Source organism: Saimiri boliviensis, chromosome 7 (genome assembly GCF_048565385.1).
Source record: "Saimiri boliviensis isolate mSaiBol1 chromosome 7, mSaiBol1.pri, whole genome shotgun sequence".
NCBI lineage: Eukaryota > Metazoa > Chordata > Mammalia > Primates > Cebidae > Saimiri > Saimiri boliviensis.
Genome location: NC_133455.1, coordinates 2,654,249 through 2,676,136, shown reverse-complemented (window position 1 = coordinate 2,676,136; position 21,888 = coordinate 2,654,249). Strand labels below are relative to the sequence as shown.

General features: G+C 57.2%; 1 protein-coding gene across 18 annotated transcripts in view; it reads right to left on the bottom strand.

Moving 5' to 3' along the window:
* RIMBP2 (RIMS binding protein 2) overlaps window positions 1-21,888 on the bottom strand; it is a 311,373-nt gene that overhangs the window by 38,790 nt on the left and 250,695 nt on the right. For 17 of the 18 annotated variants that reach the window (XM_074402014.1, XM_074402021.1, XM_010347625.3 and 14 more), the window contains 7 exons: window positions 21,292-21,496; window positions 16,205-16,350; window positions 14,848-14,924; window positions 9,466-9,575; window positions 5,625-6,437; window positions 1,899-2,050; window positions 419-868 (listed from right to left, as the gene is read on the bottom strand). In XM_074402014.1, coding sequence (XP_074258115.1) covers window positions 419-868; window positions 1,899-2,050; window positions 5,625-6,437; window positions 9,466-9,575; window positions 14,848-14,924; window positions 16,205-16,350; window positions 21,292-21,496 — 1,953 coding nt within the window. Of the gene's footprint in view, window positions 1-418; window positions 869-1,898; window positions 2,051-5,624; window positions 6,438-9,465; window positions 9,576-14,847; window positions 14,925-16,204; window positions 16,351-20,791; window positions 20,983-21,291; window positions 21,497-21,888 lie in introns of those variants that run through there. The other variant, XM_074402020.1, reaches the window with a different exon arrangement.

The window sequence follows — 21,888 nt, the reverse complement described above, 5'->3', positions numbered from 1 at the left end:
TCTGAAACCAGCAGAACTAGGAAGCACCCAGTTCAGGAAGGTGGATCCTGGCCGACTCCACCGGGCGACTCAGACCCCTTGCCACACACAGAGGCCCAAGTCTGGGTGTTTCTGAGCCCGCTCTCTAAGCCAGGTGGGCACCTGGCATTTCCTTAGTTATCTGGCTATATACTGAGTCTCGAACTCCTGAGCTCAGGTGATCTGCCTGCATCAGCCTCCCAAAGTGCTGAGAGCACAGTAAATAAAAAACACCGTTTAACTCAATCAGGATCAGGCACACAACAGAGTCCGCCAGCAAAGCTGTGGGAGGAGCGTGACCTCCCTCCCAGCAAGCTCCCTCTACGAGCTGGGGAGATGATGGGGCCATCCCACGGGGCTGGGGGACTGTGGTGCCACCAAGGCAGGAGCCCAGCCTTACCCTGCTGCTCTCGGCCACCCTCTGCGCGGCCTCCCGGGCCATGGCCTTGGCGACCGTGGTGGACACGGGGGTGCCCTGTGGCTGCGGCAGGATGCGGCTGGGTGAGGGCGACCGCCTTCCGGGGCCCGCGGGCGGCTCCAGCGTGTGCCCATGCACAGGGCCGGGTGCGCGGCTCTGCTCCCAGGCCTCGTCCATCCTGGCGTGGGGACCCAGGTGCCCGTCTTTGGTATCGGGGACTCCAGCACTTGCTAATGGCTTTGACGGGGGTGCAGATCTCGGGTGGGGGGTAGGAGGCACCAGGAGCTCGGGCGGAACGGTGGCGACAGCGGAGTCCATGGACTCGCCTTGGGCGGAGAAGGTCCGCACGGTCACGCCCTTGGCCTCCAAGCTCCGCAGTCGCACAAGCTCCACTGCTGTGCTGTCTGCCGTGGGGAAGATGACTTCAGCCACCTGTGGACAGACAGAGCTGGCTCGCCGGGTGCCCGAGATGAGCCCCGCGGTCCTGCGTGGGGAGCCAGCCAGTTCCCAGGCCAGATACCCAGTGCAAAGGATCATGCTCAGTGCCCCCAACTCCAACAACCCCACCAGGTGTGAAAGCTCCAGGAAGGGGTCGGGGGCAGGTTCATAGACCTCAGGCCCCAACAGTGGTAGGAGCTCCCGGGGAGGCCAGTGACGTCAGCTGTTTATCTCCCATCCTCTGGACCCATTCTCGGTAGATGCAGGGGCCAGAGAGCAGAGTAGTGTCGCATTTATTCCTGCCACAGCTGGAAGGAAGAGAGGGGCTCGGGCAGAGGCCAACGTGCCCCGCTGGGAGAGGGCAGGGCTGAGGGCTCCCCTGCAGGGGCCGGGCCACACTGGGGCTTCCTCCCTCAGAGCACGGGAGTCTGCAGGAGGCAGCACAGGCAGATGCACTGCCTCTGTTTCCAAGCCATGCCTGCTCCTGCAGACGCAGCTGGCAAGCTGTTTCCCAAGCCCTCCCCAAAGGCAGACACTCCTACTTCACACCAGGCAGGGGTGGGGGCTGGTGTCCTTGGTTCCCTACACCAGGCAACAGGGAAATAGCCGTTTCTTGGAGTCAAGGCCTGGTCACCTGTTAATGTGCAGACCCGGCAGTATTCAAGAAGGGACGTGCCTTCAGCCATGGGTAGTGTCTTGCTAAGGCTCGGTGTGTTGAAATTAATAAGCCAGTCATCAATCAAGAAGGTTCTGATACTGGAGGCCGCTCTCCTGCATTTTTAATACCCAGAGGAGGGCAGAGGCGGCGTGAGGGGAGGGAGGCAGCGGGAATGCTGGAGATGAGGAAGGGGCCCTGGGGTGGGGTGGGTGCTGCTTCCCACCCACTGGTGGAGGCTTTGGGGTTGAGGGTGCCTCCAGTGATGGCCGCTGGAAGAGCGGGCCCTGCCTCCTCCACTGGGCAAGTATCAGGCCAGTCCCTGCTGCGTTAGCGCCTAACAAGCCCCCCCGCCCAACGAAAACTCACCCTCTGCCCTTTGGCATACACGCCGTAGCCGGTAACGTTTGCCCCGTTGGACAGCCCGGTGGGTGTCAGCACGGGTGGTTTCCAGGAGACCCGGATGGTGGCTGGGGTCGCCCCAGCCTGGACAGTGACATCTTGTGGTGGTGCTGGGGGTCCTGGGAGGGACAGAAGGGAACGGAGCCGTTCAGGGCCTGGCCCTGGCGGGTGAGCCGTGACTGGGCTCTGCCCATCTCACCTGGAAATGAGAGCATTCGGTAAAGTCACCTGGGAAAGAGAACACGGTGTTGAAACAAATCAGAAACTGGTGAGGCGGGAGGGTGGGGGCGGTTACCAGGACATACAGCTGCACTTCCGTAAATTCGGCATTTCGTCACCATCTTCTGGAGAAAGCAAACCTGGATTGCCTGTGGAACCATCTAACCCACTCTCAGCCTGGGTGACCCGACAGAGCTACCTCTGCCCAGGGGTCTCAGGCCTGGCCAGGCAGCCACACGATTAGCTCAGAGCGGGGCTAACGAGATGCCAGCATGTCACAGGTGAAACGGCAGACAGACCTTGGCCGGAAGCCATCCCTGCCGGCCCCTCATGCTCTCACCTTCTCTGTCCCTTTCCTCTCCCTCCCCCCTTTACCTGGACCTCATGTCACCCAATCTTACCACCCCATCAAATTGAGCAAAACGAAAAGATGGAGAGAGACCAGATCTGATGACGCAGGTGAACCTGCGTCAGAGAATCCGCTTCTGTGTTTGTGTACGTGTGAATGTGTACGTGTATGAATGTGTACGTGTGTACATGTGTGTGAATGTGTGTATACATGAACACACTTGTGTATGTGTATGTACATGCGTATATGCATGTTTGTACATATGTGTGGGGGTGTTTATGTGCGTATAAGTGTATGTCTGTATGTATGTGTATAGATGTACATGCCTGTGTATGAATGTATGTGTATATGTGGGTGTGTATATGTGGGCATGTGCATATGTATGTGGGAGTATGTGTATGTGGGTAGATGTGTGTATGTGTATGTGGGTGTACATATGTGTGTATATGCATCTGTGTGTATATGTGGGTGTGTGTATGTGTACTTGTGTGTGTATGTGGGTATATGTGAATGTGTGTATATGTGCATGTCTGTGAGAGTGTCTGTGGGTGTGTATGTGTATTTGTGCATGTGAGTGTGTGTATGTGGGTCTGTGGGGTATCTGTGTATGTGTATATGACATGTGGGTGTATGTGGGTGTGTCTGTGTATGTGTATATGTGCATGTGGGTGTATGTGGGTGTGTGTATGTGGGTCTGTGGGGTATCTGTGTATGTGTACATGACATGTGGGTGTATGTGGGTGTGTGTATGTGGGTCTGTGGGGGTATATGTGTATATGACATGGGTGTATGTGGGTGTGTGTGCATGGGAGTGTCTGTATGTGTGTGTGCATGTGGGTGCATGTATGTGAGTCTGTAGGATTGTGTGTATTCATGCATGTAGTCATATGTGGGTGTATGCATGTGCATCTGGGGTGTCTGTGGGGGTGTATGTGTATATGTGCATGTGAGTATATGTGGGTGTGTGTCTCTGGGGGCGTCTGTATGAGTGCATGTATGTGGATCTGTGTATTTGTTCATGTGGGCGTATGTGGGTATGTGTATGTGGGTCTGTGGGGGTGTCTGTGAATGTGGGTCTGTGTATCTGTACATGTGGGCATGTGCAGGTGGGTCTGTGGGGGTGTCTGTGTACGTGTGTATGTGTATTTGTGCCTGTGGGTGTATGTGGGTATATGTGAGTCTGTGGGGGTGTCTGTGGGTGTGTGTGTATGTGTATTTGTGCATGTGGGCATATGTGGGTGTGAGTATGTGGGTCTGCGGGGGTGTCTGTGGGTGTATGTACGTGGGGTGTGTGTATACTTGTGCATGTGGGCATATGTGGGTGTGTGTATGTGGGTCTGTGGGGGTGTCTGTGGGTGTATTTACATGGGGGGTGTGTGTATATTTGTGCATGTGGGCATCTGTGGGTGTGTGTATGTGGGAGTGTCTGTGTATGTGTATTTGTACATGTGGGTGTGAGAGAGTGTGTGGGGGGGGTGTGGGCGTGTATGCGCGTATAAGCATATCCACATCTCCCACTGGCCCTGTTGCTCTGAAGAACCCCGACCTTGCACCAGCATCCCCAGGCATGGCTTACCCTGGCAGTACCCAAGACCGTGGGGGGATGGTACATGGGGTGTGATTGGAGCGTGAATTCCGTGAAATGCTGACCTCTGTGTGCTTGTCCCAACTACACCCTCTTCCTTGAACACAAGCATGTCCCTCCAGTGAACTTCCCATTCTGAGATCTCGTTCCCAGTCACTGGGGGTCAGCCTGGGACCCAGCTCTGTGCTAAGGGCTCCCTCCCCTCCTCTCCATCTCAAAGTTAGAGTCCAGAGGAGCCTTTCCTGACGGCCCCAAGAGATGCGCCCTTTACCTCCCAACGTGGAGAACTCCCGTGGACTGCCTGTGGCTGTTTTTCCCTCTTCACCCCCAGCGCTGATCAGAAGCCATCGAGGGAGGTGTCAGCGAAAAGACGATGGCCTCACTATCCCAGCATTCATGATGACTCCCCCAACAGGTGGGGAGAAATAAAATGTCACCGGGTAACACCGGTGAACTGACCCTGCCTATGTTAGCTGCTACCCAGACGTGCTGTCCCCCCGCAGGCACGTCCGTCCCGCCTGCCCCGACGCTGCTGCTCCGTCAGGCTCTAGCTGACCACAGGTTTAATGAACACCAGAGGCACAGCAGAGGCTTCTGGAGGAGGGGGTACCCGCTGCCCAGTAACTCAGCAGCACGGGGACCTTGACGAGGGAGAGCAAGAAGACAAAGGAGGTGTCCACACTTGCCCTGCCCCCACCACCTCCCCAGAAAAGGAAGGGAGCACATCATGCTCCTCGTTTGAGCAGAGAAAGCAGAAGAGGACACTGGGGTTTCCATTGCTGCTGCGCCCAGAACTGAAAATAGCTCCTGTGATGAAACCGTATCTCCTTTACACAAGCCACGTATGCGCGCTACACAAAATTTACAAGGACGAGAAAGAACGATTCTGAGGCGTGTAGGCACTTCCAGGCACCATCGCACTCAAGGAGCATGTATCCAGGGGCACGTGTGACATGGAAGATGTAACCATGCCCCCCAGGGGACTCACTCCCCTCCTGCCTCTTGTAGGATGATCTCCTTGCTGATGCCAGTGCTCAAAGAAACACCGTCAACAACATGGACCCTAACATGTTCCAAGGACTCTCGCACACCACACAACACACACACACACACCCATACACATACACACCAGTCACACACACGCACACACACTCACATACACACACGTGCAGACACACTCGCACGCGCACGCACACACACACACCCCCTCATACACACCAGTCACACATGCACACTCACATACACACTCACGTGCAGACACACTCGCACACACACACACGCACCCCATACACATACACACCAGTCACACACACATGCACACACACACGTGCAGACACACTCGCACACGCGCGCGCACACACACACTCTCTCACACTCACAAGTGCGCTGTGTGCTTCACGGGTGATTTAAGGGATTTTCCAGGGTCATGTTTTCACGATGGGGTTTTCCACTTCTGCCCGCCCCACCTCCCCTCCCCTCGAGCAGGGTGACATCCTGGCGCTCTCGCCCTGGGGGACCCACGGAAGGACACAGGGCTCACCTGCAGGCAACGTGGAGAACTCCACGAAGGCCTCCTTCTTCTCCCTCTGCTCCAGCGGGAGCTGCCACGGCACCTGGTGGGGCTTGGCCAGAACCTTCACCTTGTAGACCATGTTCGGCCTGAGGTTGAAGAACTGGTACTTGTACCTGGCGGCCTTGACAATGTCGAACTCCTCCTCGTTGAGGAAGATGACGTGGCTGTAGTTGCTGTTGGTGGGCAGCCAGGAGAGCTGGGCGGAGATCTGCGTGATGTTGTCCACCCGCAGGTGGGACGGGGCCACCACCACGTCCTTGCCCACCAGCAGCGTGCACTGCAGCTCGTCCGAGCTGCCCCTGCTGGTGACGCACTGCACGGAGATCCGGTAGGTGCAGGCCGCCATGTTGAGCTTCTCGATGAGGGCCTTAGTTCTGCTCCCCAGCGTGAGGCTCATGCGTGTCTCCTTGTCCACCAGGACGTTGTAGCTGCTCACGGTTCCCCACCCCGGTGGCACCGCCGGGGGCTCCCAGCCCACAATGACACTTTTGGCGAGTTGTTTGATGAGGGTGATTTTTCTGGGGTAAGGCACGATGTCTTCTCCGATGTCGTCGATGTTCACGTCCAGCGTCCCGGCGCCGTTGTCGGTGATGCCCACGTCCACGTGGGTCAAGGAGTGGAGGTCCAGGATGTGCTCTCCCTGCAGGCCGATGCCAGAATGGTTGATGAAGTTCTGGTCCTGCTCGCTCCCCAGCGTGCTTGCCAACCGAGACTCGTTGTCCTGCACAAAGTCCACAAAGTTGGAGGGCACCAGGCCCCTCTGGCCATCCAGGAGCTCTCCTGTTGGGTACAAGGACAGAGTTATCGCCCAGCCAACACAGCAGGGGCCCCACGGCCCTCAGCATACTCCCGCCTCCCCCGCCAGGACCCGAAGGCGGAGCAACAGGGTTGCTGTTGCTGGGACTCCCCTGCTGTTCCCAGGAGCCCATGCCAGGGCCAGCTCCGCATCGGCCATCTAAAGAGCCAGCTCCTCCATCCCCGTGGCACAGTCTGGATTTCTCCATGACACCTATCGCAACCTGAAACTATCATGCTTGTGTCTCCCGTGTACGGACACTGACTACCCCCTCCCAGCTCGGACAACACTCGGGGACAGCAGGGGCCTCAGGACTACTGAATATCCAGCCCTCAGGTAACAGCTGGCCCACAACAGTGCACAGGAAATATCTGTTAGAAGGACAAGTCAGTCGACTCAGTGGCTTTTGGAGATTAAGAAAATAAACATCTTACTATGATTTTCGATTAATTATTAAGAATGAAAAGGTGACTTCCTGTTCCCCTTGAAAAGCACTGGGCACATCCTAATCAATCCACGGTATGTCCAACTTGATGCGAAACAAAACTATCAATCTGGTGTCCGGATCACAAGTGGCAAAAAAAAAAAAAAAAAAAGTTAAAGTAGCTCTTGTGGCTGAGTGGACACAGTAGGGACGGCTGTTTTGTGAAAGTCTAACTTCCGTGTGCTCTCTTTGTTAGTAGGGCTCACAAGGCTGCTGACAGCAGAGGGCCAGAAAACGGAGAAGCGTTTGGAGGAGCTTGAGAGATGAGGCAGTTTGGGTGATCTTCCAGCACAGACTCAGAACGGACTGTCTTCCCCCAGTTCATGACAAGACACCCACAGACCCGCAGAGAGGGGCTGGGAAATGCTGAACACTAGATTCTGCTCCCAAATGATCCCCTGCCTCAGGGGAGCCTGCGATGTGCTGTGGCCCAGGGGAGGCCATGTCAGCCATTTAATTAGTCCTGGATTCTAACAAAATAGAGGAGGAGGACATGGATTCTGTTCCAAACCTCCACCCAGGGCGTGCGTCTTGCAGCAGCCAATCCTTTGCACTGAGGATATGCTATTACGAAATCCTCAGTTTGGCATAGGAGATGGCGGTGATGGTGGTGTTGGTGGTGACAACGATGGTAGTGGTGGTGATGGTGGCAGTGGTGATGGTGGCGGTGATGATGGTGGCCGTGATGATGGTGGCCGTGATGATGGTGGCCGTGGTGATGGTGGCCGTGGTGATGGTGGCCGTGATGATGGTGGCGGTGGTGATGGTGGCAGTGGTGATGGTGGCCGTGATGATGGTGGCCGTGATGATGGTGGCCGTGATGATGGTGGCCGTGGTGATGGTGGCCGTGATGATGGTGGCGGTGATGATGGTGGCGGTGGTGATGGTGGCGGTGATGATGGTGGCGGTGATGATGGTGGCGGTGATGATGGTGGCCGTGATGATGGTGGCGGTGATGATGGTGGCGGTGATGATGATGGTTATGATTATAATGGTGGTGATGATGATGATAGCTACTATTTATTGAACAATTACTATGTGCTAAGCTCTATCCCAGGCGTCCCCAAACTACGGCCCGCGGGCCACATGCAGCCCCTTGAGGCCATTTATCCGGCCCCCCGCTGCACTTCAGGAAGGAGCACCTCTTTCATTGGTGGTCAGTGAGAGGAGCACAGTATGTGGCGGCCCTCCAGCGGTCTGAGGGACAGTGAACGGGCCCCGTGTAAAAAGTTTGGGGACGCCTGCTCTATCCTAAGGCCTTCATAGCTATTACCTCATTCATCCTCACAGATGCTCTATGCGGTGGGTGCTATTACTATCTTCATTCTATAGCACAGGAAGCTGAGGCACAAACGGTAAAGGACGTTTCCTGCTGTCACACAGACAGTTGAGCCCCGAGTTCTGATCCCTGCCTGCAAAGAGGCTCCTGGAAAGCTTCTGTGGCCTCAATGCATGGTGAGAAAGTTCCAGAGATTTCAATGGCAGGTTTTCTGGCAGCTGCCTTGGGCACATATTTCTGTGCTTATGTGAAAATCAGGGGTGATGATGTGGACTTAAGGGAAGAATTCAAACTGCTTTGCTACCAGCTGTGCCAAGAGTTGCTGGCTGGACCATCCAGAGCCAGGAACAGCTGGTGAGGGAGCGTGAGTGAGGCAGCTTGCCTCCTGGGCTTCTGCTCATGGAAGCCTCTAGAAGTGACGCAACCTCACCCCAAGTAAACACCCAGGAAAAGCACCTGGGGCCTCCATCTGCTCTGAGAAGACAACACCAGGTCATGAAAGAGAAACCTGCTAGCTTAGCAAGAAATATTCCTTCTGCTCAGGGGAAGGGGAAGACGGAACACTGTTTGTCCAGAGCAGCTGAAACCCACAGGAAGTGTGGGAACCAAATCCTTTAGCATGTTGATTTCTGGGCGCCTGGCCCTATTAGGTGTTTAGCCTCAAGCTAAAAAGGCGACAAAAGGTGGGGCATTTCAGATGGAGAGTTCACATTCCCTGATGGCAAATTCTGAGGGGGGACCTCAAGGGAATGAACAGGGGTGACCTGGGGCCACCCCCTAAGTCGACAACAGGGCCTCAAAGTCAAGGGGATGGACGGCCTTCCAAGGTGCCAAGAGCCACCTTCCTGTGAGGTCACCTGGAGCAGAACGAGGCTCTGCCAGAGAGGCTGCCTCTGGGAGCCCCCAAGGGTGCTGGGCTGAAAGACAAGGGCCGCAGAGAACCTTCTGGAAGCAGAGGGTTTCCTGGTGCCATGTGCCTGCAAAGAGCTGCTGAAGCCCTGCAGCGATCAGCAGAAAACTTCTACCATGTGTCCGGGTTCAGCTTGGAGCTGCATACTGGAAACCCCACCCAGATTTCCTTCCAGTCATCAAAGAGGAGAAAATTATGCAGTGGGGCAGGCTCAGAGCAGAGGGCTGGGTGGCTGGGGTATGCTGGGAGCCCTGCACATCAGTCAGGCCCCCGGACGAGCTGGTCTGTGGGGTGGACCCGCCCAGCCTACGTCCGCCACAGCCATGTTCCAACAGAGACCTTCATAGAACCCATCCTCATCCATGTCTCCGTAGACGTAGAGGTATTTTCCTGCCGTGAGGGGCAGCTCAGCTTCCGGGTTCTCATTTGGTCCATCGAAGGGGTTGTAGCTGCGGGAAAAACACAGTTCCTTTGTGAGAGGATCTGGAGGACACAGCCCGCACTCCTGCCCCTCGGAACGCTGGGCGGGCACATGGCTTCTCCCCACTCCTAGGGCATTACAAACCCACAGCACAGTTCAGGGCTGATGAGCGCTCTGTACACGGGAAACTCAGGCCACTGCCAGCTCACATACACAGACTTAAAGTAAGAGTGCAATTCTAAAACAAAGTTAGATGCTCAGAGCTCTGCATCAGATAACAGGTTTATGATTCTGACATTTTATTCACACTTACCTCTTCTGCCATAACATAAATCTCCAAATTAACAAGTAAAGGTGAAGTAAACCTTTCAATAATTTAGCGAAAAGGGAATCACATATACTATTTAGCAATCTGCTTATTCTCTGACCTGGCAAGATAGCATTCTATACTTCTACCTCATGAAATACTTGTATCAGATTCTTTTTCATGGCTGTAGAGTATTCCACTGAACATGTTATTCTTTCTGTAACCTGCTTCCTAACATGGCGTGGATGTTTCTTCTCACTTCTGACTAATAGAGTGTTGCAGTATATATTCTTATAGACATGTTGTTGTGCACATCCATGATTTCTTACTAATGACAAATCCTAGGAAATGTATCTGTTTGGTCAAAGGCACCTATATCTACATTTTTAAGGTCTTGGGGGTGGACGGTCAAAATCTCAGAAAAACAGATGCATGATTTTACCCTCCCCCCTACCACCCGCAGGAAGGTAAGAGCGTCCATGTTCGCCAGTCCGCAACATACTGGGATTAAGAATTTCCAAAGCTGTGTCCAACTTGGAAAATCAAACACATGAAACACATTCAGAAGAATTGGGGCTTTTCTAAATAAAAGGCAAATTAACTTAAAATAACAGCGAAGAACTCATTAAAAAATGAAAATAACATTCTTGATAGTTGGGGAAGCTAGCCAGGCACTGTAATATTATAATCACGACATAAAAATGGTTCACACAGCAGTGGCTCTGTGCAGTTTACCAACACTTTTAAGCATGTTTTATTTGGGGGCCTTTAAATCTTAGGAAAACAGAGAAGATAACGCCCCCAATTTCAATGGCTGCGTGAGGTCATGCAACATGCCCGAAATCACAAGCTGATGAAGTGGGTGGGGTGGGGTGCAGGGGACCAGAGCTGAGACCTCCTGACCCGTCCCATGCAGTTTTAACCACACCGGGTCACGTGGCCCCTTACAGTCAGAGCACAGAGGTCTAGGAACCCAATCTAAGCGCCTGACAGCACCCGGCAAGTCAGCCCAGAGGGCTGTGCACCAGGAACAGACATGGGGCAACCCCTAACGCGACACTCAGGGGCGCAACAGGACAGGAGCTTCCGGAAGGAGGAACAGCGTGTGCCAAGGCCCAGAGGCAGGGAGGAGAGAGATGAAGTTGGCAGGGGCCAGGGTGGTTTCAACATGATCTCATGAGCTGTGGGGTGTATTGAAAGGGTTTTAAGCCAGGGAGTGACATGATTGTGTTTGCATTTTACAAAGAGGCCTCTTGGGTGCTGTGTGGACGGGGCTTGGTGCAGGAGCTTCAGCAAAGGAATGTGGTCGAGGAGCAGCTTAGGAGGCTGTGCAAATGCAGCTGCCTGGATGCAGGGCTGAGGGAGCGAGGTGCAGCGAGGTGCAGGGGGACTGCAGCTTTCCGGCCTCAGGGTGAACAGGAGGGGAGCCAGGGCACCGAGCGGGGCTCTGCGGGGGCTCTGCCGGCGGGGTCTGGATGTGTCAACAGCTGAGACACAGAAGCTGGCTGAGTGTTCTCAGAGGAGGAGGAGGGAGGGAGCGGGAGGACCAGGAGCCCCCTGGCTACACCTTCAGGAGCACCCACACATGATGCTCAGGAAGAGACACTTCCGCAGGGGAGCAGGTGGGAAAGATGCACCCCGAGAGATGGAGAGGGAAGCCACGGAGGCCAAGAGGAAAACGCACGCCGAGAGGGTGGAAGGTCCCCGGCTGCTGAGGGCACAGATAAGAAGGGAGATCCTACAACAGAACGTGATGCTGTTGTGACCACCTCACGGGTGCTCCTGCGTGTGGACCCTGGAGACCATGAAATCTTGTGGGTGCTCAGGGCAGAAGCCGCCACGTGCTGTGTGCTGTGCATGCAGCCATGTGACACGTCTGGAGTGGGGACTTGGTAGAGACAGAGGTGGGTCAGGGGTCCACTCAGACCAGAGGTGGGGGAGGAGGGACGGATGATCACGGGAGCGGGGACTCCACAGAGATGGAGGTGGGAGGTGGGTCAGGGGTCACTCAGCGCAGGAGGTGGGGGAGGAGGGACAGATGATCACTGATGGAAATGGCTTCTGGGGGGTGATGAGAGCCTCCTGCACGTGGCCGTGGCATCTGTGAGCACAGCGGCAGGCCCGGGCTGCTCACTGCAAACGGGTGAACTGTGTGGCAAGGACCCTCTCTCCGCACAGCTGGCAAAGGGAGGATGGTGGTGAATGTGCCAGCCTCACCCTGGACCTTGGGTGGGAAGGCCCCAGGAGCCCTCAGCAAGGCTATCCCTGCAGCAGAGGCTGCAACAGATGGAGGGAGGAGATGTGGACACCGAGGTAGCGCCTGCGTGGAGGGCGGGGAGAGGCTGCTTCGGCACCCAGAGTCAGCGCCCACGTGAGCAAGAGGCTTTTGGTTCTCAGAAACGTCTAAGCAAGTTGCTGAATGATGGCAGCATGAAGGGACACTGATTAGACCCAGGGCAGAAAACACAACCCCCACCTCCCGCCAAAGCCACCTCTCGGGGCTCTAACGGCCTTTGGAGAACTCAGAACCTGTTCTCTCAAGGACCACCACTAGATGCTCCTCACAATCTGACTTGGATTGGTTTTGGGGAAGGTGGTGTTTAAAAAAAAAAAAAAGAAAGAAAAAAAAGCATAAAACCATCACCAGTAAAATAGGACTATCACTGAAAAAGAATGAGATAAGGAGGATGTGCGTGGGCCGTGGCTAGTGGTGGCCACAGGAGAGGCCCCAGGAGGGACGGCCTGAGACCGTGGTACCCTCAGGAGGCGCTGCCTCCCAGCCCCATGTACCAGCCTGGAAAGAAAGATGGCCACGCAGTGCAGACCCCTCAGTCTCACAGGCCCCCTCTGTGTTTGTAGAGAACCCCGTCCCCAAACACAAGGTAAGGTTCAAAGGCAGGGCCCTTCCCCAGCAGAATTCAGGGTGTGAGATGCAGAATTCAGGACGCGTGGTCCCTCATGCCGCCACTCTCCCTGGGGCCGCACCAGCCGTGGTCAGCCCTCGGCGGGCATTAGCCCTAGGGTAGCTCCCCTGGAATCAGCGGCGGCCTCTCTATGGAAGTGGCAGGAACATGAGCCCAGCCGCCGTCTGAAGTTGGCCGTCCTAGGTCACATGTGGCAGCCTCACCGGACAAGTCTCACGATTGGAAAGGAAGGTGGCGGTGGCCCACCAGGCCCCTGCTTGGCTGGGAAGCCACCTCCGCCTGTGCCAGGCCCAGAGCACACCAGCCTGGGTGGCCCCTGTGCTGGCACTGAGGGCTCAGTGGATGGCAGCCCCTGGGCCTGCTCCGCACACAGCAAGGACGGGACGGAGGGAGCCACGCGTGGGCCTGGGTCTTCATCCGGCGCCGCCGACTGTGCCCTGGGCGTCTGCGTGCAACTGCCTCTCACTGCTGTGTGTCTTGGTCCTCCAGCACTGTGACAGATGCGCGGCTGGTGGGCATGTGCCCCCGCAGGCAGCCGGCACTCCCGTTTGCCTGGGCTGGACTCCAACTGGGGAGCCCGCGGTCCAGGGGCGGACACCCAGTGCTTCTGCCACCTGAACCTCGGAATCGGGTTTGTGTTGGTGAAACGGGTGTCGTACCAATGAGCAGAAAGTGACCCCGGTCACTGGAAATGGCTCTCACTGGAGAAAGCAAAGGTATTCGAGGTGGACGCGGATTGGTTGAAATCAAGAGTCACCGCTACCCCTCTGCAGGAACAAAGTTTAAGGATCTAGTGAGGGTGGCATCTAACCTGAAGCTTGCTCTCTAAACAGACTGCGGAGACCCAGTTGGGGGACTCTGGCTGCCCAATGCCAGCTAAAGGGCAGGGGTATTTGCCTCTGAACCACCGTCAGATCAGCCTCGGGCCAGTCCCGCACTCAGAGCTGTTGCAGCATCTGTGAGACGGAAGGCCGGGTCTTCGAGAGCGCAAAGAAATGGGGGTGGATGGCGGTGCCTCGGGCCTGCTGCCTCTGGCTGACGACCTCCTAAGTGTCCACCTGTGGGCACCTGTGGGCACAGCTGGCTACGGCTTGCTTTCCTGATGAGCAGGGAGGGCAGTCCTGGGGCCCATGTCGCCCACGTCCGCCTTTGCGGAGGCTCCGTGGAGGACCTGAGATGTGTGTGGGACAAAACTGGTCCCTGTGACTTCTCAGTGAGCTCGGACGCCAAAGGCCCCAGCGGGGAAGCCCACACAGTGGCTGTCAGGCAGCAAGATGCAGCCTGCAGCACCGGGAGAGGGTGAGGGTGCGGGAGAGCCGGCGCCGGACACACGCCCCTGCCACTCTCAGCGGCGGGAGTGCAGGGCGCTGAACACGTGCCCTCTTTCACTCTCAGCAGTGGGAAGTCGGGGCTCTGGACACACGCCCCTTTCACTCTCGGTGGCTGCCTGTGTGGGTTGAATCCTGTCCCCTGGAAAGACGCATTCACGGCCAAACCCCTGCACCTGTGAACGGGGCCATATGTGGAAACAGCCTTTGCGAACATGGTGGAGTTAGGACAGACCACACTGCAGCAGGGCGGACTCCAGTCCGGGCACGGGTATCCTTACAGGAAGAAGGGAGAATGCACGGGACAGGCACGGGGAGGCGCCGGGGCAGGGGACGGAGGCAGGGGGCGGAGGCAGGGACTGCAGCCGCGCAGCTGCAAGCCAGGCCCGCCTGGGCTCCGGCAGCCGGAAGAGGCCGCAAGGACCCCTCCTCAGAGCCCTCAGGAGCGAGGCCCCGCCAACACTTCCATCTCAGACTTCTGCCTCCGGGGTCTCGAGAGGAGAAATCTGTAGTTTCAGGTCTGTGATCTGCTGTCACGGCAGCTCGGGGAGGCGTGCGCACCACCCAACCTCTGTCCACCAAACTCTGCTCGACCCCCAGGCCAGGCTGAAACCCCACCTTCTCCTCGGCCCTGGGAGAAGGGCCTTCTCAGCCCCCGCAATGTTCCCAGGCCCAACACCTTATCTGCCCAAAAGCATCCATGCTCCAGAGGGTCGGGGGGCACAGAGGGGCTGCGCTTACCTGTAGCGGGCAACACAGAGGTGGACCTTCCCCGAGTATCTCTGCTTTGAGGTATTAGAATTCTGTTCATTCTCCATCTGTGAAGGACACAATGGCTGTGAGAGTTACTGAAGCTGGAGGCATCCCATCCCATGCTCACGGCACACGGGAAAGCCCCTTGCAGCTTCCCGGACCCCGGGAGGGACAGCTGGAGACTGTGGCACCCCCAGGAGGCACTGCCATCCCACACCCCCTCATACGGGCCCAGAAAGGAAGGTGGTCCCTTGGTGCAGACCTCATAGTCACACAGGCCCCCTCTGTGTTTGTAGAGCCCAGTCCCCAAACAACAAGGTAAGGCTTGAAGGCAGGGCCTCTCCCCAGCAGAATTCAGGGTATGAGACACTTGGGGCAGCAGGCAGGCCCTGTGGGGTCTATGGGAGACACGAGACTGCATGCAGCTCTGGGCACGTGGCCTCCAGGGGCTCAGTCTGCGGAGGAGAGACGCCCTCCCCATCTGACATGCCCAGTGCCAGCCCCCACCCTCTCTTCCTGCTGTCAGGGTTTGTGGAGCGTGGGGACCCTGCCATGCGTTTCCGACAGTGACCCTGGGAGTCAGCGGGCGTGAGCTTTTCTCACAGGGGTGGGGGTGACCCCGAGCAGGATGTGCACAACGCCCTCCCGCACCCTGTGATTCCACTGTCACTCCCCCAGTGCATTCCCCACACAGGCCGGAGCAGCCGTTCAGCAGAAATTAGGCCATGTCACTCCCTGCCTACACGGCTTCCAATGGCTTCACCTTGGTCTTGGACAAAAAGCCAAGCGCTGTTCTCTGCCCCACCCTCAGCTCGTGCCTGAACCCGCCTCCTCTCCAGCCACACCAGCCCCTTCCTATCAAAGCACCTAGGGTCCCCCTGCCCCCGACAGGCCCCTCCCGGCCATCTCTGCATCAGCGGCTTCACCGCAACATCCTCGCGCTCCTGGATGGGATGCGCTTTTCTCAGCGCTGCCTTGCCAGTGTTCCCCCACTAGAGCAGGGACGTCACCTGTGTTCACAGCAGGGCCCCCGTGTCCCACACATAGGCCAGGGAATTAACAGGGGTGAAGGGAAGAACCAGCCAGAAGGAAGAGAGGGAGGAGGGCAGGGAAGGAAAAACGGACAGAATGGCCAACGTCCACCCCAGACGCCCCGGCGCAGGCGGGCGGGCAGGCATGCAGATGGGCGGGCATGCAGGTGGGCGGGCAGGTAGGCAGGCGGGCAGGCATGCAGATGGGCGGGCATGCAGGTGGGCGGGCAGGTAGGCGGGCAGGCAGGCATGCAGATGGGCGGGCATGCAGGTGGGCGGGCAGGTGGGCGGATGGCCCCTCGGGCGGCACTCACATCGGACTCAGATCTGCATCTTGGGCTAGCGGATCTCGACTGGAAGGTGGGCTTGGCGGAGAGAGACTCCGGCCTGTCACCGGGCTGCGGAAGGGGCCGGATATATTCACGGGTCGCTGAGGCGCTTCCGATCGCGCTCTCCTGACCTGGCCATGAACATCAAAAACAAGTTGAAAAACTAGTAAGATGGTAAAGGTGCACTGCTCATTTGCCTACCCGGGTAGCTTTCCCCTTTTGACATCAGCCACTGAGATTCATTTTGGGGTCCATCCATCTCCTGCTCCCCATCAACGTAGGCTGGTGTGACCCCACCCTAGCTCTGGGCCCGTCCAGTGGGCAGAGTCACCCTGGCTGTAATGCTTGTTTGGGGACACAGGACGAGGACAGGCAGAGGGAATTGAAGGAGAGTTGACGGCAAAGAGGCTGCTCCTTCCCCCGGTTAAAAATTGAGCAGCCGCAAGGCTCGGGGACGCCGCAGACCTCCTGCACCTGGAAGAGGAGCGCTCACGTGAGGATGGCGCCTGCCCGCAGCGAGACGGAGCGAAACCGGATCCTGGCGACGGGTTTGGAGCCCCTGGTTCGAGATGTACCTGAAGGCATCTCCTGGCTCTTCATTTGCTCCAGAGGACAGAGTCCCTTTTGCTCACAGCACTGCAGGCTGGCTTTGCTGTTACTGATGGCCCGGTGAGTCCTAACTGGCCAAAGGGGTGGGTTTGTGGCCAAAAAATACTCTTGACAACAGAGGTGCAAGGACTGAAGGGGTTCTCCTCCCATCCTGTTCCATCCCGCTTTGTCCTCAGGGGCAGCTGAGCCCTGCCCCGCAGCCTGGAAGGGAGCGGTGGGCGCCGTGACTGTCACTGGCCTGGGTGTCAGACGGCCGCACGGCACTTTCACCAGGCTCCAGGTGTGAGCACGTTGTAGCTGCTTCCTTCCCAGGCTCTGCGCCACTGGGGTGACGCCTCCTCTGGGGTCCCCTGGCCCTCTGTAGCCATCACATCACGACAGTCACCTCACTGATGAATATAAATTGCCGAGTCCAAATTGGGAAGTGTAAAATGATTCCGAACACCATGAGGAGTGTTGCAGTAACGGTTGCCCTGGGAGGCCCCCCTTGCAGGCCCCACAGCCCCAGGCTGAAGGAGGGACCGGCAGGACAGCTGGGCAGCCCTGCCACGGGGCCCCTGTGAGAGCATCCAGTCCTGGAAGGCGGGACCCTGTTTTCTTCACGGTAACGTGGCGTGGCGTGTCACACGTGCAAAGTGAGTATCCAACGATTCCGCTCCCAGAAGCCTCCGGAACCCGGCCGAGAGCAGGCCTGCTGCAGGGCTCCCCCAGCCCCCGCCACTGCTGCCTCCCCTGCGCTCCACAAGCGACACCTGGGCCAGTGAACCTGGAGTGGCAGGCTCCACTTGCGGGCAAGCCACTGCTCCTCCCCACACAGTGGCCAGGACACTTGCCGACAGGAAACAATGTCCTCGGGCGTTCCTGCCCGCAACAGCACAGCTGACGACGGTGACGTGAAGACAGCAGTCACCTCGTATGCATGCTGAACTTACACCAACCCGACTCTCCAGGGAAAACGAATGTAATCCCAGGGCAGCTTTTATCCGCCACAGTGCCTGAGAAGAGAGCGTGAGATGAGAAACAGAACGTGCAGCGCCTTCGAGCGGGGCTGGTGCCCACCGGCCCTCAGGATGCAAACGCTGCGCTCTCATGACGGTAATGCTTCAAAATAGGTGTTTTCCAGAAAAGTACGGCTAATCCCAAATCAATGGTTGTGTCTGGTGTTTAACTAAACAAAAACCCATCTCTCATACCGGAAGAAAAACTGGCTGTGGCAGGGGCAGGCGGGGACAGGGGACCACACCCCTCCCCAGCACACTCCCTTCCTAGAGCTTCCCAGGGGCAGGTCCATGTGCAACGGGGGCCTCACATGCCGACTTCAGAGCCTCTGCCATGCCAGAGGTGCCTCCGCATACCGAACCCGAGTCCCTTCATGGCCCACGCCAGCCTCTGGCCAGAGGAGCCCTGGGTGAAAGCACCGGTAAGTGACGGCACGTCTGCCCGGGATCCTTCTCTATCTGGTGACCAGCCCTGCGTCTTCCAGCTGCTCTCTCAGATCAGCGTGGGAGGAAGACAGGCGGCAGATGAACGGATGAAAATACGGATATGAAACGATGGGACGTCATCCGGCCTTAGGAAAGAAGGACATCCTGCCCTGACGACGGCACGACAGACCTGAGGACTCTAAGCTAAGTGGAGTAATCCAGGCACAGAGAGGCACGGGGCATGGGCGGCCCCATTCACACGCGAAACCTCCACAAGCCCAACGCGCGGAAGCAGGGAGCAGAACAGTGGGCAGCAGGGGCCAGGCGGGGCTGCTGGCTGGAGGCACAGGATGCGTAGGCTCTGGGGAGCTCCTGCACAGAAACGGGAATGCAGCTAGAATACTGGATTGCAGGCCAGCACGTGGCTCACACCTGTAATCCCAGCACTTTGGGAGGCCGAGGCGGGTAGATCACCTGAGGTCAGGAGTTTGAGACCAGCCAACATGGTGAAACCCCATCTCTACTAAAAATACAAAAATTAGCCAGGTGTGGTGGTGCACACCTGTCATCCCAGCTACTCGGGAGGCTGAGGCAGGAGAATGGCTTGAACCCAGGAGGTGGAGGTTGCAGTGGGCTGAGATCGCATCATCGCACTCCAGCCTGGGCGACAGAGTGAGACTCCAACCGAAAAAAAAAAAAAAAGAGTGCTGGATTGTAGACTTGAAATTTGTCAAGGAGGCAGGTCTGAAGGGTTTCACCACGAAAAGTAAAGGTAACCACGTGAGGAGGTGGGTGGGAGGCAGACATGTTAATTAGCTTGGCTGTGGTGATCATTTCACAACTGATCTTATATTACATCGGATCAAGTCGTGCACCTTAAATATATATGATTTCTAATTATCCACTCTACCTCAAAGTTGGAAAAAATGTACAAAAACAAGTGAACACACTCAGAGAGTGGGGGGAAAAAATAATAAGACAAGAGGGGACCCTGAGCCGAGGCCTGCGCCGTCTGCGGGAAGGAGCGCTCTGGTGGGGTTCCGGGCAGCACAGGGCAGCTCTCTGAGACACTGGCATCTGCTGCCATAAGTGACACAGCACTGTGAGGAGAGTGCCAGGGCAATGCCAGGGGAGATGGGCATGGGCCATGCTAGGGGACCCCAGTGGGTGAGGAAATGGTGATCAAAGGAACTGGGTTAATTAGGAGGGTGCATCTTCTGGCCTGCGAGGAAACAGAGGTGTGGCACACACCCACCCTCAGCCAGGTGGCCCTGGCTTAGTGAAGGCACGGTCGGTACCGCTGTGGTGTTTCTGGTCTTACTGAGTGTGCATTTCCACCATTGTTCATCAGATTCCTTCCACACTGTTCCCGTCTCCCTGACCCGGGAGCTTCGCTGGGGGTCCCACATTCACATGCTGTGTGGCCTCGGGCTCACCCGGCAGGCCTGGGCCTGCCGCTTTCAGAAGGTCCAGCTTGCAAGGTGGTCACCGGCTGCTGTCAGGAACTCAGCTTCTGAAATGTCCCCGACACTGGAAGAAGCTGTCCCCTGACTGATGGAGGCGCTCACCAGTCCCGGCTTGTGCACAGTGCACAGCTTAAGCCGAGCACCTGCTTTCCTGTTGTGAGCCTGGGGCTTCGGTGGCTGTGGCGCCTGTGCGAGCAGCCCCCAGGAAAAACTCTGGACTTGAGTGTCACTGGGTTTCTCCGGGCAGAAGCCTGCATTTCGTGTTGCCTGGTGCAGGGCTCTGTGTGGCCCTTCGCAGGAGGGAGAGCGTGTGGGGAGCCTGCACGTGAGCTCTGTTTTCCCCAGGAAAGAACTGAAACTGTCTCGTTTTCCTCCACCCTTCAGCTTTCATGGCTCAAGTGTGGTTTCTCGGCAGCTGCCTTCCAGGACCATCCAAAGAGCCCAGGTCACCGTCCACCTTGTCACCCGGTCGGCTTGAATTGTCTGGATCAGAGGCTCCCCGAGCATCATCTGCCAGCCAGCAGGAGCTCTCAACGTCGCAACCTGGGTACGGCATGCAGCCCGGGCGTCCCAAGTGCCTGGAGGTGAGCAACGGCGTGCTTGGACCCTGGCCCTGCCCGCTGGCCTCCCGCGCCTCGGCCACTCACCCCGCCCCGCATTCTCACTGATGCATGGACCAGACGGGAAGGCGTGGGGAGGCGTGGGAAGAGGAGAGAGGCAGGAGAATGTTTTCTAGCAAGACACAAGTGGCATCTCCTTACTTTAATGAGAAAAAGTACCCAAGGTACTTTCATATGTTCTAATAAGAACTAGGGGAAATTTGCAAGTTATATTTTACAGAATTCCACAGTGAGGTTCAGATGCTCATCTCCCCTATTTTTTTTAAAACCAACTTCTTAAATAGGCGGGCAGAGCCCGGCATGAAGCCTGTCACTTCTGCATCCTCGTCATCCCGGAGGTGCCTGGATGTGGATCTGCCCCGGGGTCTGGTTAAAGGACACCTGTGATTGTTCTGCCTGCGACCAGTTCTCCCACCCTACCTCTGAGAAGGACTGTGGCGGCTGAGGGCTTACGTTCGCTGCCGCCTTTGCTGGAACAGAAGCTCTAAGCCTGTCCTCACATCACCGACAGGTTGCAGAGACGAGAAGGAAGGAAAAACAAGCAACACGGAGAAACGAGCCCCACAGAACAGTGGGGGCACCCGGCCAGGAAGTCCTCGTGGAGTGCTTGCCAGGGTAGACTCTACAGCCAGACTGGGTTCAGATCCTAGACTGAGCCTTCATCAGCGTCTGTATGACCCACGCTGGTGCCTTGGTTTTTCTCATCTGTAAAATGGGCCCATTTTACAGGTAGGAAAATGTGTGGGCCACCATGTGTGGGTGCCCGTGAGGTGCTGGGTGCACCGTGCATCCAGGGATGTGAGCAGCCCTGTTCTCATCCTGCCCACTGTGGTGGCAGGTCCCCGTCCGCTCCGCCGGCTGTCACCAAACCAGCTTCCCTCGTGCACAGCCTTGCAGGCAGCCAACAGTCATTCTTTCCCCACCACAGCCAAGGCGGAGCTCGAGGCGCTTACCTTTGCCGAGGGAGGTGGCTAGGCCATTCACGAACTGCGGGAAAGCCTTGCCGGGGGCCGTGCAGACGTCCAGGGGGGCCACCGCGCTGCCGCCCGGCAGGTCGACCTTCCCGGCGTGCTGCCGGAGCTTGTCCAGGTCCCGGGACAGCAAATGGAACTGCTCACTCTGAGTCCGGCATTTCTCTTCCAGCTCTCGCACCTTGGACTGCGCGGCAGAGGCAGGACAGGGGTCAGCAGCGGGACTGGGTGGTGGAAGTGTGTGTGCGCATGTTCACGTGTTGCATGTGTGCACAGAGGCGAGTGTGTGTGTACATGCACACACGCTGTGTCTGTGAAGACGCCTGTGTCGTGAGTGTGCATATGCATATGAGCTCCTACCGTGTGTGCACGTGTCTGCGAGTTACGTGTGCAGCCGGGGCCACCGCCCACCTCCACGGGAGAGCAGTGCCTATAAAGCCAGCTTCTCGTGCCACCTGGCTGCTGGCCAACGTGAGAAACCACAGGTGCCAAGAAATCCTGCAAACACTCAGCTTGCAGCCAGCCGGAGATTGTTCTGGGCTGAGCGTGCAGCCCAGGCACTTGGCAGTTGGCAGGCTT